The sequence below is a fragment of the Pongo pygmaeus genome, chromosome 3 (genome assembly GCF_028885625.2).
Source record: "Pongo pygmaeus isolate AG05252 chromosome 3, NHGRI_mPonPyg2-v2.0_pri, whole genome shotgun sequence".
In the NCBI taxonomy this organism is placed as follows: Eukaryota; Metazoa; Chordata; class Mammalia; order Primates; family Hominidae; genus Pongo; species Pongo pygmaeus.
The window spans coordinates 140,416,904-140,436,465 of record NC_072376.2 but is presented as its reverse complement, the minus strand read 5'-3'; the positions used below and the strand labels follow the sequence as shown (position 1 = coordinate 140,436,465).

Here is a 19,562-nt window from a genome sequence, read left to right as displayed (position 1 = left end):
GTTAAGAATCCTTAAAGATCTTTTTTTCCCGATACACAACCTCAAATTCCCAACTAGAAATTTCAACCTTTGCTATAAAATGTTAAGGTCCTCACAGGTGGGAAGTTAATTGCTATCTGAGAAGATTCTTAGGGATAAATCCCAGATAGCAGCAGTCACTAGTTACGTAACAGTTTTTTAAAAGTCACTGCTCATCATAATTGATTTTATGGGAAATTCAATCCTAAACTTTAGCAAATAAGGCAATTTTTTAAAAAAAGAAAGTCAGATGGATTTAGGTTATTTACTGGATAAGAGCAGAAAGTGTAAGGGAAGAAAAATCTTTCAATATTACATTAATACATTGAAAAATATAATTCAAGGATATTCATTACTAAAGTAAAACTTACTGAAATCACACAGTCAGCCACTGGTTTCTTCAAAGCATTTTCTGAAGTCTCTTTAAGCTTGGCTAACAGCATTCCAGTAACTTGCTCAATTGCAAAAGGTCTCTCTTCCTCTAAGTACCGCACCTAACACCAAAAGTTGGGATATTTGTTAAGAGTCATTTGTTTATCCAACAAATATTTAGTGAGCATCTACTCTATATGTGATAGACACATAATGTGAAAAAGACACCCTTGCTCAAGGAAGTTTTATTCCAGAAAGATTGTCATTTTAGAATCATGATCCCATTAAAAACAGTGACTATGTCATTTCTGAGGCTGTAGTACCTTACAGACAGTATTATAACCAAAGTATTTTCAAAAGTGTAGTTTCTACCCTCTCAGATCCCCACTTCCCACAAAAACAATTTTTGTCATTCATTTTCCAAATGTGACACAGCAAACAATGAAAAAGGAAAAGATCAAATAATCTTTCTTTTGAAAGTCAGAACTCTCCCTGGGTTTAAAATAAAAGCTTCAGTCACACAGTTTTGGGAAAAGGAAATGAGAACATCATTCTTTCAAGCAGCACAACGTGTTTATGTGTATGAGTATGTATAAATATGTATATCTAATGACATAAGATTTACTTTGAATCAGACCTAAAATTGATAAGCATTTGTTTCCAAACCTATTTACAAGTAAATTCAAAAACAAGTATTATGCCAAATTACTGCCTTTAAACCAGGGGTGCATAAAGAAATCAAGCACACAGAAATAAGAGAAAATGAATCATAGTCTTAATCTGACTTTCAGAGGCATGATCATACAGTATTCTTTTGTATAAGAACATTCTATGTAATCCCAGGACCTTGGGAGGCCGAGGTGAGCAGATCACGAGGTCAGGAGATCGAGACCATCCTGGCTAACACGGTGAAGGCCCGTCTCTACTAAAAATACAAAAACTTAGCTGGGCGTGGTGGCAGGTGCCTGTAATCCCAGCTACTTGGGAGGCTGAGGCTGGAGAATGGTGGGAACCTGGGAGGCAGAGCTTGCAGTGAGCCGAGATTGCACCACTGCACTCCAGCCTGGGCGACAGAGCAAGACTCCATCTCAAAAAAAAAAAAAAAAAAAAAAAAAATTAAAAAGTTAGATGAAATAAATTTAAATAAATGTATAAAAAACAAATGTATAACATGCTTGAGGAGTTGAACACTGATTTTCTTAAGTCTTCAAAAGATGATGTTTCAAAGCTTTTTCTACTAGCTTACAGGCACTTACTATGAATGTATAAAATTATATCACTCAAAACTTTGGTTCTGCCTTTCTTTAAAAACATTATTCTGTTTTTCTCAGCCTATTCTCAAAGCCTCATCTATTAATTTTCACTTTAAGAAGTTAAACTACTTACAAAATTAAGTAGTTCAAATTTTAAACTGGAGTAGAATAAAACTGCTCTAGGTAACCATTAACCAGAGCTTATCATATCTAAAAGATACCTGATTATTTTTTATCTCAGTTGTTACTATTATAACCCATCCAGCTTCTCACTTTAGTAACCTGAAAATTTCACCTAAAATATGGCTTCACAATTTGTTCCCTGTCTTCAACTTCTCATGGTGTCTTCCTCAACTATTTTAACAGCCTCCTGTCTCCTTACTATGATTCATCATCCACCTTTTAGTCAGAACCCTCTTCTAAAAATGGAACTGTGTACATATCCATAACACATATATCAAGTCTAAAATTAGTTACTAAAAATAACTTTCTTAAGAGATAATTTGCACAGCATTAAGTTTATCCTTCTGAAGTGTACAATTCAGTATATTCACAAAGCTGTGCACTGATCACCATTATCTAATTGTAGAACATTTTCATCACCCAAAAAGAAACCCATTAGCAGTCACTCTCTATTTTCCCTTCCCCTTAACCCTTAGCAACCACTAATCTGACTTTGTTTCTATGAATTTGTCCTACTCTGAACATTCTATATAAAAGGAATCATACAGTATGTGGCCTTTTGTATCTGGCTTCTTTCACTTGGCATGTTTTCAAAGTTCATACATGTTGTAGCACATACCAGTACTCCATTCCTTTTTATGGGCAAATAATATTCCATGTGTTAAGATATACCACATTTTGTATATCTACTCATCAGTTGATAGAAACTTGTATCGTTTCCATTTTTTGGCTATTATGAACAATGCTTTTATGAACATCCATGTACAAGTTTTTGTGTGTACATATGTTTCAATTCCCTTGAGTATAAGCCCAGGAGTGGAATTTCGGGGCCATATAGTAGTTCCACGTGTTATGAGGCTAGTTTTTGAAAAAAATCAGCACAAACATGTTTTGGTTAACTCATCTACAACTATCTCAGAATATAAAATTAAAAATTCAGAATCCATCTCTTACTTGGAAGAAAAGTATGCTTTAACATTTATAGTATAAGATCTTTCTAAATTAGAACTCATTAAACTCATTATAGCTATTAACATACTTTTTGGGTCCATTCTTCTGAATTAACATACTTTTTGGGTCTATTCTTCTGAATCCTATATACCTTCATTTTTATCCCCTAAAAACTATTCTCTTGAGTCTCAATAACCATTTTTTTCCTTGACAATAATAGTGTGATTTGAATGAAAAAATTATCTAAATTAGATCTCCTGGCATTCACTAAAATTATTACAAAAACTACTATCTCTTGGGTGTGTATGTACTGTATCTAGAGGAAAAAGGTCAAACTATAAATAGCAATATTATCACATTGGGTTTACTTAATTTGAAGATATGTTTGTAACCCTGGGAATATAAAGCTTACCTTAACTCCTGCACTTCCATCAGGCATCTTCTGCAGTTCATAGGGAAGCCTGATCCTTTCAGTTTGCACAATGGGATCATCAAATGATCGCCCATGAAGCTTTTTGAAGCCATGAATTGTATTTCTTACGTTCGTGACTATCTGTTGGCAGTAAACACTTGTATTTATCAGTTACCTAATAAATGCAAAATAAAATTCTATCCTAGTACTTGACAACCACCAAGTTCCTTTATCCTACACATCCAAGTTTAGGATTACAAATAATCATTCATTTTTTCTGGTTTCCAACTGATGGTAAACTCATACAATGAGAATGTACACAATTTAACACTTGCCTCCCAAATTATCCACCTATCCTGGGAATGTTAGATTCAAAATTAATGTCTTCAGAAGAGAAATAACAAACCTTTAAAATGTTTCAAATAACAAATATCTACAACTCATCTTTTTGGTTTTCCTTGATGCTTTTGCTGTAGTGAATGAGTACGAGCTGAGCATCCCAAATCCAAAAATCTGAAATCTAAATACTTCAATGAGCATTTCCATTGTGCATCATGTTGTCACTTAAAAAGTTTCAGATTTTGGAGCATTTTGGATTTCAGGATTTGCGATGGTCAACCTGTACAATGCAAATATTCCAAAATCTGAAAAAATACAGAATCTGAATACTTCTGGTCCCAAGCATTTCTTATAAGGGATATGCAACCTGTATCTTTGATTATTTCCACTTCCATGCTGTTTTAATTTAAACTGGTTTATTATTGTCTAGGTTTTATTTTCCCTCTCCATATCTAATTCCTTGTGAAAATCTTCATGTACTAGCATGTTGCTTCCATTGCTGCGGATTGCTCCTAGGCTAGTAAATTAAAATCCCTTCCATGTAGCATAGTGCTAAATGAAAGTGTCTTAATTTGTAAACGGCTTGCATTTTTGCAAAGCAATTTTTTCTTTAACTAGAATATGCAGTTCAAATTACAGAATATTACTAAGATCCAGTTGCCATAATCCTAGTGACCTTTAAAGCCAAACAGACCTTGATCTTCAATTATGAGATGAAAACTATACGGATGCTGAATTACTATGTTGTTCTCTTTAGCTCCTTAGGAGAAATGATTTTAAAGGCTGCTTTTAGAGACTCTGATTATCTGTGACACACTTAGAAGGTCAGCCAGAATATGAGATATAAGACCCAGATAGATATATATATAATGCAAGAAATAATTGTTAAGGGCTTTTAGTTCAGGGAGGTAATGAAAGTCCAAGGAAAATCAATCTATAACATGGAATGTTAAAAGTCAACGTTCTAATCATAAAGATTTCAAAAGCCTAAAAATATAAATACTTCAACAAATTCTACGTAAATTAGTGGTAGCCACGTTGAGTTACTCTGGAAATTAGTTCTTTCATTTTTCCTACCTTATTTTACAAAGATGTTACTTACCTGTCATTGAACTGTATGTTCTAGACAGAATATCCCTCATTATTCCCTGGATAGTCATCTGAGGGACCATTCAGGGAAAAATTGATGTCACATAGTAGCACACCCTAACTTCACAACTAAAAAATATTTTTAAAAAATAAAATTCAAGAAATATTTTACAACCCAAAGCAAATTATATCTTAAAAAAACAAAACAAAACAAAACAAAGATGTTAGTACCTGTCCTATTTTCCTCACTCTCTTATTCACTCTTAACAACATAACTTAAGGAACTTAGCTACCAATATTCAGTTAATTCTTCCTGTAAGTCAAAACATCCATATTAACAATTTACCTGGCTCTTTGCTGCATTTCCAATGGCTCGAGTTCTTGATCCCAATGATATACAGGCCCTAAACCAGAAAAACAAAAAGTTTGTTCCATGGTACTTTTATATTATCGTGCTATTATTTTGCTTCTCCTTATACGAAAATGAATTTAAAAGGAGAAATATAACCATATATTATTTTAAAAATAGGTTATGCAAATCAAAAATTTATTTTAAAGTTTCCCTATATAATAAAATGGTGGTCAGAATAAATGTTACAATTTAAAAAAAAAAGTCGTAATAGCTGGCAATACAATGTTGATCTCCAAAATTGTTTTTCAAATTACATTGATCTATGACCCATTAAAAGAAAACTCAACCGTGTTGACCAATGGATTTTCAGGGAAGGTAAACAGTTAAAAAGGCTAAATCCTGGCTTTGCCACTTAACCTTGTGGAAATTACATAACCATTAGGTGCTTCAGCTTCTTGTCTGGAAGACAGTGATAATATCTGCTCATATGGTTATGTGAGAATTAAGAGAATCGATATAGGTAAATGCTTTGAACAATAATTGGCACATAGTAAACATTATGTAAATTCTTGTATTTTAATTACATTTAAATGTAATAGCATGGAATAATAACACAGAGCAAGCACAGAATAACGTCTTCATCAAAATACCATTTCATGTTATGATTCAAGAAAATGTTTCTGTGATTTCAGTTATAACTACAGAAAACTACATTCAATCAACAAATATTTATAGACATTCCATGTATACAAGTCACAATACCTGTCTTGGAGAATGCATAGTCTATTGAAAAAAAAAATCAATAGAATATATAGAATTATGAATAATACTAGCAAAGAAGAGAATAATCACTTCTAGATAAGAGAGGTGACTTCTTGAATTAAGACTTGAAAGGAGAGAAAACATTTAATATCTATTTGTCTTGCAGAAATAGACATTCCTGATATATAGGTATGTAACTCTGTTCTCCATATAGCAGCCAAAGTGATCCACTTAAAAACTAAGATCATGAAACTCTGCTGTTCTCTGATCATGAAATAATCCTCCAATGGTGCCCTATCTCACAAAGTAAAAGCCTGGGTCCCCCTAACAGCCTTATTGGCCTTTCATGGTCTGGTCCTTGGCTGCTCTACCCTGCAAATTCAATCTAGGCACACTGGTCTCCTTGCTATTTCTAGAATATGCCAAGCACCCTTTTGCCTCAGGACCTTTGTAAATGCTGTCCTCTCTTTCTGAAGTGTTCAGAAAATACATCCATGTGGCTGGTGCTCTCACTCCTTTCAGGTCTCTGCTCAAATGTCAGCTTATCGGAAACACCTATCCTCACCATCCTATATAAAAAACATTCCTGCTCCTCCCCAACACATACCTCACACTGTTAACCCAATTTTATTTTTCTCCATAGTATGTATTACCATCTGATACAATTCATTTAGTGACTGTATCTCAGTACCAGAAGCCAGAAGGTGAACTCTATGAAGGCAAGGTAACAGGTATCCACTGCCTTGATCTGCACTATCTAATATGGTAGCCACAAGCCATGTGGTGCTAGTACAATTTCAATTAACTAGAATATTCAGTTTCTCGGGACTAGTCACATTTCAGGTGCTCAATAGCCACATGTGGCTAGCAGATATACAGAGAACTGAATATACAAGAACAAATATACAACAGAAAGTTCTACTGGATAGCACTAGCCTAGATCTTCTAGCCTAGATCTTTTTCTAGGACATAATAATGCTACATAATGAATGGAATAATGGTTCCTAAGATAATGCTTATTTGAGGACTAGAAGAATATAATTTGGACTCAGCCAGGGAGAAAACAAAAAGAATACAACTTGGCTAGTTTCACAGGACAATTTGATAAGATAGTATCAAGGCCAGATTATATAGGGTCTCAGGTGCCAGATTATAATCTTAAAATTTATTCAGTTAATGAGGATTAAATTTCAATGAGGATTCATTAAAGGTTTCTGAATAATGGAGAGGACCCTACATACTGATATATAATACAAACTGGAGAGGCAATATTCCAGAGCAGTGCTTTCCAAGGGCTGAACAAAACACTGTTCTGCTGGGGACTACTGGATTTTCAGGGAAAGCAAACAGTTAAAAAGTTAATTTAGTCAATTTAGCAGATGTTTGTTAATAATTACTATATGCCTGGCACACTGTTAGTTGCTAGGGATATAATAATGAAAGAAAATATGGTTTTGGCTCTCTTGGATCTCACAATGCTATAGACTCACACAAAAGAAAGTAAACTAGGTGCTATAACAGAAGGTGAACATGGTGCTATAAAAGTTTCTAACAGCAAGAATTAACCTAGAGGAGGAGAGTCAGGAAAGGCTTACCCAAGGAAATAAGATTTTAAGGAAGAGTAAATGATGATGGGATAAAAGTGGTAGAGAGTTTGTTGGAGATCATATTGACTGTAGTGTTAACTGATAAGAGGAGAGCAAAAAGTTACCAGTAATCTGTATCAGGATGGTGACAGCTGGGACACAAGAAGAAAGAAGAGATATTCCGGAGGAAACTTAAAGGACTTGGTGACAGACTAGATCTTCACCATCCCATATGGTAGCCACTAGCCACCAGCCATATGTGGTTATTATGCACATGAAATGTGGCTAGTCTGAATTGAGATGTGCTTATATAAAGTGTAAAATAAACTCTAGACCATGGGTGACCAACCGTTTGAATGCAGGGACTCTTTTGTCTGTGGTGGCAGATATCACAAAATTATGCATGGACCTTTTTTCTAGCTCATCAGCTATCTTTAGTGTTAGTGTATTTTATGTATGGCCCAAGACAATTCTTTTTTTTCCAATGGGGCCCAGGGAAGCCAAATGGTTGGACATCGGTGCTCCAGATTCTAAAAATTTAATACTAAAAAAGTAAAATATCTCAATTTAAAAATATTGATTATATATTGAGATAAAATTTTGGATATACTGAATTAAATAAAATATATTAAAATTAATCTCACTTGCTTCATTTTGCCTTTTTAATTATTGGAACTTTTTTTTTTTTTTTTGGAGACAGGGTCTTGCTTTGTCACCCAGCTAGAGTGCAGTGGCGTAATCTTGGCTCACTGAGGCCTTGACCTGCAGGGCTCAAGTGATCCTCCTATCTCAGCCTCCTGAGCAACTGGGACTACTGGCTGATTTTTAAAATTTTTTGTAGAGATGGGGTTTCACCATGTTGCCCAGGCTAGTCTCCTAGGCTCAAGTGATCCACCTGCCTTGGCCTCCCAAAGTGCTGGGATTACAGGTGTCAGCCACTGTACCTGGCTCTATTAAAACATTTAAAATTACCTATGTAGCTCATATGCTTTTATTGGACAGTGCTGCACTAGATAGTGGGAAGAGGCAAGTGACAAGAATAATGTCTAGGTTTCTAGATGCACTCAATGAGACAGAAAATTTTCTAAGAAAGATAGGTTTGGGGACAGGACAGTCACAAACTCTATTTTGAACACGTTAGGCTTGAGGTAACTTTGAGGCATCCAAGCAAATATATATTTAGAACTGAAATGTTAAAAGTGATGGTCAGATTAAAGAGGAAATGGAAGTTACCAGTCTTTAGTTGTGATTTGGTGAAAAACAGGAAAATAAGGGTATAGCAGGAATCAGTAGCTTAGATGACATCTTCACATCTCTTATAAATAACTCCTTGATTCAACATATTCTCTGCCAGAGTAAAAATTTACATATCCAATTTGGTAATGTGTGGATGTTGGCATTCCATCCTAAAACTCATCTATTAGAGAAAATATGGGTTTGCCATTTCTCAGCCTACCTTATAACCCATCTTGCTCCCAACTCCATTATTTGGACACACTTTCAAATACTTCTAATTTTTCAATACTAGGCTACCATCACTTGACTACACTGAAAATCTTATTTGTAGGTTGAGTCTCAAGAGTTTCATTTTTGTTAGAACAGTAGAGCCAAATAAGATTCAGATTCAACTATCATTAAGCGCTGGTTCCTTGAAATATGTTTCATACATGTATCACTTCATAAAGAAAGCTAAATAGTTACCAGTATCAGATATTCTCTGAAATTAAAAGCAGACAACTTTTAAAGTTAAAAAATCTGTCATTTAACCAGGCTTGGAAATGCCCAGTTTAAAATACATAGAAAACCCATTTCATAAAGGCACCCTTCAAACTCCTTCGATTTTCTTTCAAATACATTCCAGGATGTTATAATCATTAAATAAAAAATACCTGCCAAGTATTTTCAGAAAAACCCAAATAAATTAAACACCATTTGCTCTCAAAACTTTTATATTAGTAATGGCAAGGGAAAGAGACACATTATAACACATATTAGGCTGATGTAAGAGTTTTCACAGAAAAAGATACAGTTTATCCAAGTGTATACAGCATAATCTATATTATACTTTGTATTGATTATTTCAACTACTATTTAGAAATGTCATTTTATGGCTAAAATAAAGGGAGGGGTTTCAATGCAGTTTAAATCTATAATATCCAATCTGCTCTTGCTATTGTGTGGTAATCTCAGATTATCAGAAAATACCACAAAATTCTAAACAATGAAGATTTCTAAATGTCCTATGTTCCTTTTAGTAGGAGAGGGGCATAAAAATCAGATGACGAGATGCTACTTTAAGAAAGCTGTATCTGTATTTTCTCTTTAAAATTAGGATTTTCTTCCTCTCTCAAAAAGCTAATTTTCATAAGGTCAAGCATAATTAGGTTGGAGAAAATACATACTACCAGAAGAGATTTGTTGCCTAAAAGCTCAGCACTAAGTTTGTTTGCTCCCTATTATTCTCCATTAAGATTCAATCCTCACTCTCTAAGCTTTAAAAACAGCCCTTTTCTTTTCCTTGCCAGTTCCATAAAATCACAATTACTCTTTACGCTCTGCTATCAGTGTAATCCATAGGTTTAAATCAAGGGCTGAACAAATAGTTTCAACTATGCTTGCCAAGATGTCTACAGAGCAGGATTTCTCTACCTTGGCACTACTGACATCTTGGCCCAGATAATTCTTTGTTGGGTCACTGGGGCTGTACTGTGTGCACCGTAGGATATTAGGAGTATTCCTAGCCTCCAACCACTAGATGCCAGTAGTACCTCCTCTTTAGACCTCAGTTGTGACATACCCCAAAATATCTCAGATTCTGTCAGTTATCCCTTCAGAGGCAAAATCACCTCCAGTTGAGAACCTCTGTCCTAGAACATTTCCCAAATAGTGTTCTATGAAACATAATTCCTCAGATGTTCAAATAAGCTTGGGAAAAACATCCCTTTCTTGGAGAATTTCAATGCTTATGAACAAATTAAGGGATCTACGAAATTCTACGGCAAAGAAAACATCTGGATATTGTTTCTCAAATTATTTGGAAAAAATGTTGTCCTAGGAGGAGGAGAGGGAAGAATGCTCTCAAAAAAACTCACTGTTGCAATTTGCTTTCTAGCTTGCTACTTAAAAATAAGACTTCTAGGCACATATGATTTAGTAATAACAAAGCTTTCAGCTTTTCATTATGGACAAAGAATTAAACATTTAACAATATATAAACAATAATAATTTAAGAGTTTTCAAATGCTTAGTAAATGTAATCATAAATAAATTAGCTTGAAGCCATTAGTAGAAACCACAGAAATATTTACATAGGTAGACAATATTTTAAAAGCTGATTAGGTATACTAGCTACATTAAATTTGATACATTATTTAACTATTAAATTATATTAGATATATTATTTGAAAAACTCATATTACCTATAATTCACTTGGTTCAAACATAAATATCAATGTGTAACAATGTTAAAATTCTTTTGGTTGTAATTGTTTAGACCAGGAGTTTGCAAACTACCACTACCTGCAACCTATTTTTGTAAATAAAGTTTCATCACAACACAACTATACTCATTAATTTATAATGACCACATATTAAAAGACTATCAGTGCTATGTTAAACCTTTTTTTTTCAGTGTTTAAGGAAGTCAGTTCAATGTTAAACATTTAGAAATAACCTGGCTTTTCACTCATCTCAGCAAATTTGATTTAAAAAAAGCAAAGGTATTCACTGAATTTTTATATGTCGCTAGCAAAATATTAACTTGAAATGTCCAAAACAGTCACTATATCAATGGGATACTATACAGCTAGCAAAAAGAATGAAGTAAATTAGAGCCATAAGTTTGAGATGTCCACATTATTTTGAGGTGAAAAGAAAGCAATTTGCAAAATATTTAAAAAATATTTTTTTAACAAAAGCAGAATGTAATGTAATTCTGCTTTTGTTAAAAAATCCCAGTGATGTACATATAATCACATACTTGTATAGCTAGAAACATAAATCAAACTTTAGGAGGTGGTTGGGAAGGGATGAAGGGGGAGACTTACTTAGTGTAATTCTTCAGCATTTAAAATATTTTAAATAAAATATAAGCTCAAATAGTAAGACATATAAAACCAACTCATGTAGTAAAAAGAATATTTAACAAAAAAAAGGTAAAAGCCTCTTCTTCATCCCAAACTGCCATCACCAGAAAATGCCCATCTATTATAGTCACAGTTAACCCCCGGGTTTGGAATTTTCTATGTGCTGTTGTTTTCAATGCACCAAAGTGATATCTATTTTCATGCATTTAAGAGGGGTCTCACTCATCTGAAACAGTGTTTAAACAGCATTTTCCCATATTTCCAGATTATTCATACACTAGTAAAGAAATAGGAAAAAATAAGATAGAAAACCAGAGAACTGAATATTGAAGAATCATACAGAATTCTGATAAAATATTCCTAACAAAAATCTTGACACAGTTTCATTTAAAGAAAATCCATATTCCCTATTACAAAGTATTAATTACAGACTATAAATTAAAAGCACCTCCTCCATAATTCTACCTCTGAGAAGTATCTATCCATTATTAATAGTAGTTTATTGTCTTCCACACTACTTTTTCTCCAAATGTTTACACTAATATATTTTGTATGTATTTTCTATGAATTTTAAAAACAAAGTAAGATTTTTACATGTCCTTAACATAACTTAAAAGAATTACTGGCCGGGCACGTTGGTTCACGCCTATAATCCCAGCACTTTGGGAGGCCAAGATGGGAAGATGGCTTCAGGCCAGGGGTTCGAGACTAGCCTAGGCAATATGGCAAGACCTTGTCTCTGTTGGAAAAAAATAAAATTAGTGTGGCATGGTGGCAGGCACCTGTAGTCCCAGCTATGCAGGAAGCTGAGGTGGGAGGATCCTTTGAGCCCAGGAACTCAAGGCTGCAGTGAGCTATGACTGTACCACTGTACTCCAGCCTGGGCAACAGACAAAGACCCTGTGTCAAAAAAATTTTTAGGAATTATTAAAATAATGTTTTTAAAAAAGATAGTATTTCTTAAAAACTAGCTAAAATTAGACATTTATTGATGGTAGAGCAAAGATGCTTTCCTGTACAATAACTGCTCAACCAGGTAATTTGTTCCTTTCATCATTAACCTAGTTACGTATATGCCATCCTTACAACAATGGATACTGGAAAGACATTTGGGTCCCAGGGTCAGAGAGGCCTGAAACAGAATCCAATTCATCGTCTTACTAATTCTTGGCCAAGTTATTTAACTTTGCTTTGGGCTTCTTACGGAAAAAAAGATAGCTAGTATGATCAAACTCACAGAATTGTGATATGTATGACAATGCTTGCTTAGCACATAGCAATCACTATTCCAATTTACCACATGCTTTAATTTGATACTTAATGACGATTCTTGGCTATCACTTTTTTCCCCATGTGTGAAACTAATCACCTTAGTATACTTAAGCCTGGGATGGAAATTCTAATCCCCACATCCAACTTAAGTGAACAATACAGACCAGGCCTTTAAAAATGTGGACACTCAGTAATTCTACTTCTAGGAATTTACTTGAAGGATCAAAAATTTAGTTACAAAGATAGTTATTGCAACACTGTTTACAAAGTATCATAAACAACCTGAATTATTAGGGTATGGATTAAATTATCATGATTATACAGATACTACAACTGATAGTATAGAAATATGTATGTTTTACTAAAACATAGGTTTTACTAAACATAGGTTTACTATGTTTAGTACTAAAGGTTACTAAACATAGGCTGGGTGCAGTGGCTCACACCTGTAATCCCAGCACTTTGGGAGGCCGAGGCGGGTGGATCACCTGAGGTCAGGAGTTCGAGACCAGCCTGGACAACATGGTGAAACCCCTTGTCTACTAAAAATACAAAAATAGCTAGGCGTGGTGGCAGGTGCCTGTAATTCCAGCTACTCGGGAGGCTGAGGCAGGAGAATCGCTTGAACCCAGGAGGCGGAGGTTGCAGTGAGCTGAAAACGCACCACTGCACTCTAGCCTGGGCAACAAGAGCAAGACTACATCTTAAAAAAAAAAGAAAAAAAGAAAAAGGTTACTAAACATAAAGTAAATACTTCCCCTTCCCTTCGAAAACACACACAGAAAACCATCTGGAGGAATTACAATTTTTAATTTCATCTTTTAATGTGCCAGTATTTTTTATAATGAGTACATATTATGTAATAATTTTTCAATAAGATGTTCAGGAAAATTATTTTGTCTCTTCAATTTATGCAGGTTAATTTCTCTCTGCCTCTTCAACTTATGCGGGAGATGAGAGGCTAGTATAAACACTCCAACTTTACAGAAGGTGAATCTGAATAAATAGGTTAAATTAACTTGTCTTTTGTCCCTTAATTATAGGCCAAAACTTGGTACTTTTTCATTAAACTGTCCTTCTTGGTTTATATGGAATCCTCTCAACTATAAGCAATCAAGTATGTTAATGAAAGAAACGTAAAATGTATGAATGCTGAAAACAACTAAATTGAACATTTCTTTCCTCTTTTCATAGAATCATTTTATAATGCATTCACATCTTAGAAAATATGTCACATTACCTTGATGTAAGCAATTGGAATATGAAAAACATTTTATTTGCAAAGCTAACATTTTATTTATGTGTGTTATAAAATACTGTGGTGTATTAGAAAAGTTAAAGGTTATCTAATAGTTACAATGCTTTTTGCATGATCGGTGTTGAATTGATGCATAAATGTCCTGAGGACCGGAAGGGCTATGTTTTTCCTCAATAACTGGACCCACAAAGCAATACATAGTGTAAGAGCACTACACTACCATGAAGTACTTTTGTTCAGAAACAACAAAAGATACACTTCTGAGGTAAATGACAGTGCCCAGCCATGGAGAGAAGAGTTGCTGATGCAAGCTAAGTGAGAATATCCTTTCACTTTTTAAGAACTTTCTAGTTTAGATTAGGCTCATTAAATCTAGATATTACTATTGGCTTTCTAGCACACAAATCAGAAATATCACATTACTTCTCAGCCACACAGAACCAGCGAATATGCCTAAGTACAGTAACAAAGAGACTTTTAGAAGACTCTAGAAGCCCACTTTTTAAAGAACTAAGTCTGGCCGGCCAGGATCTTTAAAGAGTCACAGGTTCACTCACTATTAAAGAGATTTCTCAGCCTGGAAATAAAGATCGATCCTTCTTACTGTTCTGGTTTCTGATCTTTTAGGATATGGCTTTAAGGACTAAAAGAATGTCCATCCTACCTCTCAGTTTTTTCTCTATAGGTTGAGAGTCAATGAAGCCAAAGATTGCTCCTATTTTTAACCCCTACTCTGCTGAAGGTGGAGAGTGGAATTTCCGGTCTGTTTCTGGCGAAAGCCAGTATTTGTTGTGGCTTAATACAAAACCTTGTAGAGACGAATTCATCGACTTCACAGTTACTGTTTCGGCCTCCCACTGTGCATAAAAGCCAGAAAAAGATGTAAAAAGTAGAAGAGTTCAAACATTATTGAGGATTACCTTATCTATGCCCATATATTGAAAATATAAACGTCCAAAATGTTTAAAATTTCAATAGAAGAAACATGTACATCTAGGAAAAAAGGTACAAAACCTTCTAGAATCTTCTTGGAAAGAAATCAAAGCACAGACTGCTTCAAGTGAGCTACTCTTCAACATCTCTTTGCCATATTTTAAAGCTGTCCATAGAATAGTAAATGAGGCATTTAAAGACCATTGGACACTGACCTTGTTTTAGTATAGTTGAGGTATTATATTTTGGACCATTCAGAACGGTCAAATTAAGATGCCAAATTACCTTCCCATAAAAAGTAATATAGGTTTCATACAGTTGGTTTCCTCATAAAATTACCAGTAACAGCAGCCTATAAGCAGCAGCTAGTTTTTCATATTTCAGAATTACTTCATTATATTCCTTGCCAACAAACTTCCCAGGCCAGAGAAACAACGGAACATGTGGAAACATGTTTCCATGACATAACGCCGCTCCTCCTAAGCCTTTCATTAAGCGTTCATAATAGAATCACTCCACAGTCATGTTTATACGGGACAGCTGTCCCCGAGTCCAATTCACTCTGCAGAAACACGCTTTTGGTCCGACCCAACCCCGCCGCATTCCAGCAACTGACGTAGTTACCAATGCACGAGTCCAGTGACTCCCATCCCGAGGCTCTCCCCATCAATGCACCATTGACCTGGCCCTGTAAACCGGCTCCATTACCTGCAGTTCTCAAGGGCACTGGGTTTTGTAAAACCCCACATGCCTCACTCCCCGCCCTTAAAAAAAAAAAAAAAAAAAAAGGCTTTCGGGTCCAGATGAACCTGCAATTCATCTCTGACGTGTGCAGCCGAAGCCGACTTTTTACTTTTCTGAGAAAAAGCTGTCACCCAGAGGGACGGGGAAAGGAAGGAGGGCAGCTAGCGCGGGGCCGATAATCCCACGTAAACCTCGTTAGAGGCAACCGGAGATCTTTCTCGATGTTCCGGACGCCAGGGGCTGTCCCACAGCAACCTCTTTCTCTCAAGCAAAAGAGGCGTTGGGGGACAGCGGCACGAGGAGGCAGGGGACGTGCGTGGGTACAGAAAAGAGAGCTGCGCAAACTAGTGCGGTCCCTCGTCCTTGAAGGAAAAGAAGGTTTGCGGGGCGAGGAAGTCTGACCGCCACCCGGCGGTCTCCAGGGACTGCGGTTGACGGGCTACACCTGTCATCTCGGGGCTCGGCGCACATTAGGGGAAAATCCGAGGAAGCAGGCAGACAGGACAAACGTTAAGGACGGGAGAGAAAAACGTTTCTTAGGGTCGAGGTGATGCTCAGCAGAGGTACTTACGGGGTACACCTGTCGCTGTACTCATTGGCGATGGTCTCGATGCCGCCACTCCTCGCGACAGCGATGTAGCAGTTGAGAAAGCCGAGGTCAATGCCAACCACAGACATCCCGCCGCGTGATGGTCGGGCTGCTGGTACTGAACCCTTCGGTACCGGAACCGTGTCCTCTTCTGGGCTATTGCTGCTGGGATTGCGACTCCTACGAGAAGCAAACGAGAGGGGACCCCAAGTCGCTAAGCAGAAAATCTAGGGCAGGGAGTCGGAAACCCGCGGAAGGAGCAGAGGCCGTCCGCGCCGCAGCCTGCACCGCGTCCCGCCGCCTGGGTCTTTCCCTACTGCGGTTCGGCCGCCTCCAACCGGCGGTTACTGGGACCTGCGCCTGCGCGCTCGGCCGCCCGGGAGGCGCGCGAGCCTCCGCTCCGCGCCCGAGCCAGCTCCCGGCCCGGACTTCGGCCGCTTCCGTCAGCACTCGGGCAACGGCTGCCCAAGGAGCTGCGGGTTCGAGAAAGATCTGGAAAATGGAGGCTGCTGAGCTATCCGGGGGCGGGAGAAGCGGGAAGGCGGGGCGGGGAGGATCGGGGAAAGGAGGAGGCGAGGCACATTGGCTTGCTCGCCCTCGCGCGGCAGCAGGACGTCGGGCGGTCGGGCTAGGTGAGAGGCAGGCGACCAGCCGGCCCGGGGCTTTGCAAACGTGTTTTGAGGCACATTTTTGGGTTGTTTTGGCAACCGGAGGCGTGCTTGTCAAGGCGGTAGGATGCTGCCCTGGCTGGCGGGCGCCGCCCCCTCACCCCCTGCCCTCAGAAGAGCTCGCCCGCAGGCCTTGCCTCCCCGAGGGGTCCATGTGCCTGCCGGCGCACTCCCCCTGTGGCTCGAGGCCCGCCGCTCCCGGCTCTGTGAGGTGGCGCGCATTGTCCGGCGTCCGCCGCTCCGCCCTGCCTAGCCCCGGGGGAGCTGCTGAGCCCGGGACAGACTCTTGTGCGAAAGCGGGATGAGCACATTTTAGGCTTTTTTCTTTTTTCTTCAGCAGGATTTGAAATATCAAAAGTCAAACTTCTGTCAAGAAATAAGATCACACTGACAACTTTCCCTCCACGTACCTTTCCTCACACCATTCTAAAAGATGCTGGCCCCGCCGCTGACCCGTGCCTCTGGAAACCAGTTTTACAGGAAAGTGATCTTAATTAAGTGTGCCACTCACACCAGCCAAGTCTGTGCTTTAGCCTCCAGCCGCTGCCCTGTCGTCCTCAAAAAAGAGCCCAGTGTGGTCCAGCGCCCTCCCTCTTGGTTTGATCGGCATGTGTTGCCTGTCTGTAATTAACCAAGTTTTATGTTACACTTACGAAATTTGGCTGCCCTGTTGCTTTTCGTTCAGTTTTACGTGTGTGCCCTGTTCCTTCTCTCCCAGTCCTTGGTCTGTTCCCCGTTCCTCCCCGTCCTCTTCATCTAGTCTCTGTTTCTTCTCATCCAATTCTTTGTGTGTTTTCCTGTTCCATTTTGGTTGCCATGTTGAAAATAGGCGTGGTTTTTTTTGTTTGTTTTGTTTACTAGATTCTTTAGTATTCTGATTATCCCTAGTTGTCCACTTCTTTAAAGAACTTAGACTTTTTACTATTAATAATGTTGCTACAGCAGCAGCAGCAAGGGTGGCTATAGTTCCTGCTGCTGTTAGAATGAACGTGAAATCCATTTTCAAGGGCAATACTGAGGCAACTGGATTGTACAGTATTGCTTGGGCTCTGGTCTCTACATTGAAGAAATAAATCAGGCCTCTCTTCACTTCATGAGCACTCAGGAGACGTGGAGCGCCTGGGCGAAGCTGCGCTCTGAGACACTGCAGAACTTGGCGTCCCAGCGGGCAGCGCGTGAGCAGAACAGGGATTGGGCGTTGCCCTGCGACTGAACCCTGGGCCCCGGTCCTGCTGAGCGCCCGTGACTTCCACCAGTTCTCCTCACACACCTCTTCTGACATCGGCCACCAGTGTCTAGATTTATTCCAGAATATCCTGAAATGCTCCTAGTACAATTAATTTATCTAATTCCATTCGTTTATCCATGTTGTCTATACAACTTGAGGGTGTAAGAATGTTTTTTTTTCCTATTAAAAATACCACTTAAACTATCAAAGTAAAAAGAAAGTTGAGGCCAGGAGCAAAGTGGTGTTATCATCACGTTCCTTACAATTACTGGCAGGACGTGAGACTACCCAGTGGTTAAAACCATGACGGGCTTTGGGGTCACACAGATTTGGGTTGTAGTACCAGGCTTGCCTAACTTACTACCTGTATAACGCTCCAAGCCACAGGTTCGGTCTGTTAAAATGAGGACAAATGTGCCTACTGGGCTGTTTTTATGATTAAATAATGTAAGCACTTCATCAGTCCCTGGCACCAAACGGTCAATAAATGCTAGCTATGCTTAGCTGCTGAATGATCCTGATTCGTGTACATTGGTCATGTATCCAGCAACCTTGCTGTATTCTCTTACAAATTCAAGTATTTGCAGAATTTCTTGGATTTTCTGTGTATAGAACAATATGGCCTGGGAAATAATGAATCTCTTCATTTTTATTTCTTCTGTTTCTTATTGTTTTGCCTGGATTATGTTGCTTAAGTGCTCCAGTAAAATTTTGAAAATAAACAGTAGTGGTAAGCATCCTTGTCTTGTCCCTAACATTAAATACCTTTGTGTTTATGATGTAAGAAAGTTAACAAAATTATCTTCTATTCCTACTTTGCTAAGAGATTTTTCTCATAAAATCCACTTACACGCCTGTAAGTGGATACTGAAACTTAACAAATGTTAACCATCATCTAATGCCCTGTTTGTTGCCCTTTAATTTGTTAATGCAATGAATAACGTTACTAGAGTTTTCTAACATCCTTGTATCCCTGGGATAAACCAGAAAGGCCATGATGGTTCTGATTGTTTTGGCTTGTGATTATTTTATGAAGGATATTTACATCTATATTCATAAATGAAACTGACCTTTAATTTTTCTTTCTTTACTCTTTTTATTGGCGTCAAGATTATCGCCTCATAGAGGAAGCCAAAGGGGTTTCCTCTTTTTTGTTCTCTTCTCATAGTTTTGGTAAGAAAAGCCTGTAAACCGGCTGGGCGCGGTGGCTCACGCTTGTAATCCCAGCACTTTGGGGGCCGAGGCGGGCAGATCACCTGAGGTCGGGAGTTTGAGACCAGCCTGACCAACGTGGCGAAAACCCGTCTCTGCTAAAAATACAAAATTAGCCGGGCATGGTGGCACATGCCTGTAATTCCAGCTACACAGGAGGCCGAGGCAGGAGAATTGCTTGAACCTCGGAGGCGGAGGTTGTGGTGAGCCGAGATTGTGCCATTGCACTCCAACCTGGGCAACAAGAGCGAAACTC

General features: G+C 38.0%; 1 protein-coding gene across 2 annotated transcripts in view; it reads right to left on the bottom strand.

The window, feature by feature from the left end:
- The window catches only part of HSPA4L (heat shock protein family A (Hsp70) member 4 like), a 53,862-nt gene extending 34,300 nt beyond the window's left edge, over positions 1-19,562 (bottom strand). Inside the window, exons 1-5 of one of the 2 annotated variants that reach the window (XM_054485064.2) lie at positions 17,520-19,562; positions 16,181-16,378; positions 4,964-5,021; positions 3,190-3,330; positions 390-512 (exon numbers count right to left, since the gene is read on the bottom strand). In XM_054485064.2, coding sequence (XP_054341039.1) covers positions 390-512; positions 3,190-3,330; positions 4,964-5,021; positions 16,181-16,378; positions 17,520-18,148 — 1,149 coding nt within the window. In that variant the 5' untranslated portion in view covers positions 18,149-19,562. Of the gene's footprint in view, positions 1-389; positions 513-3,189; positions 3,331-4,963; positions 5,022-16,180; positions 16,379-17,003; positions 17,087-17,519 lie in introns of those variants that run through there. The other variant, XM_054485065.2, reaches the window with a different exon arrangement.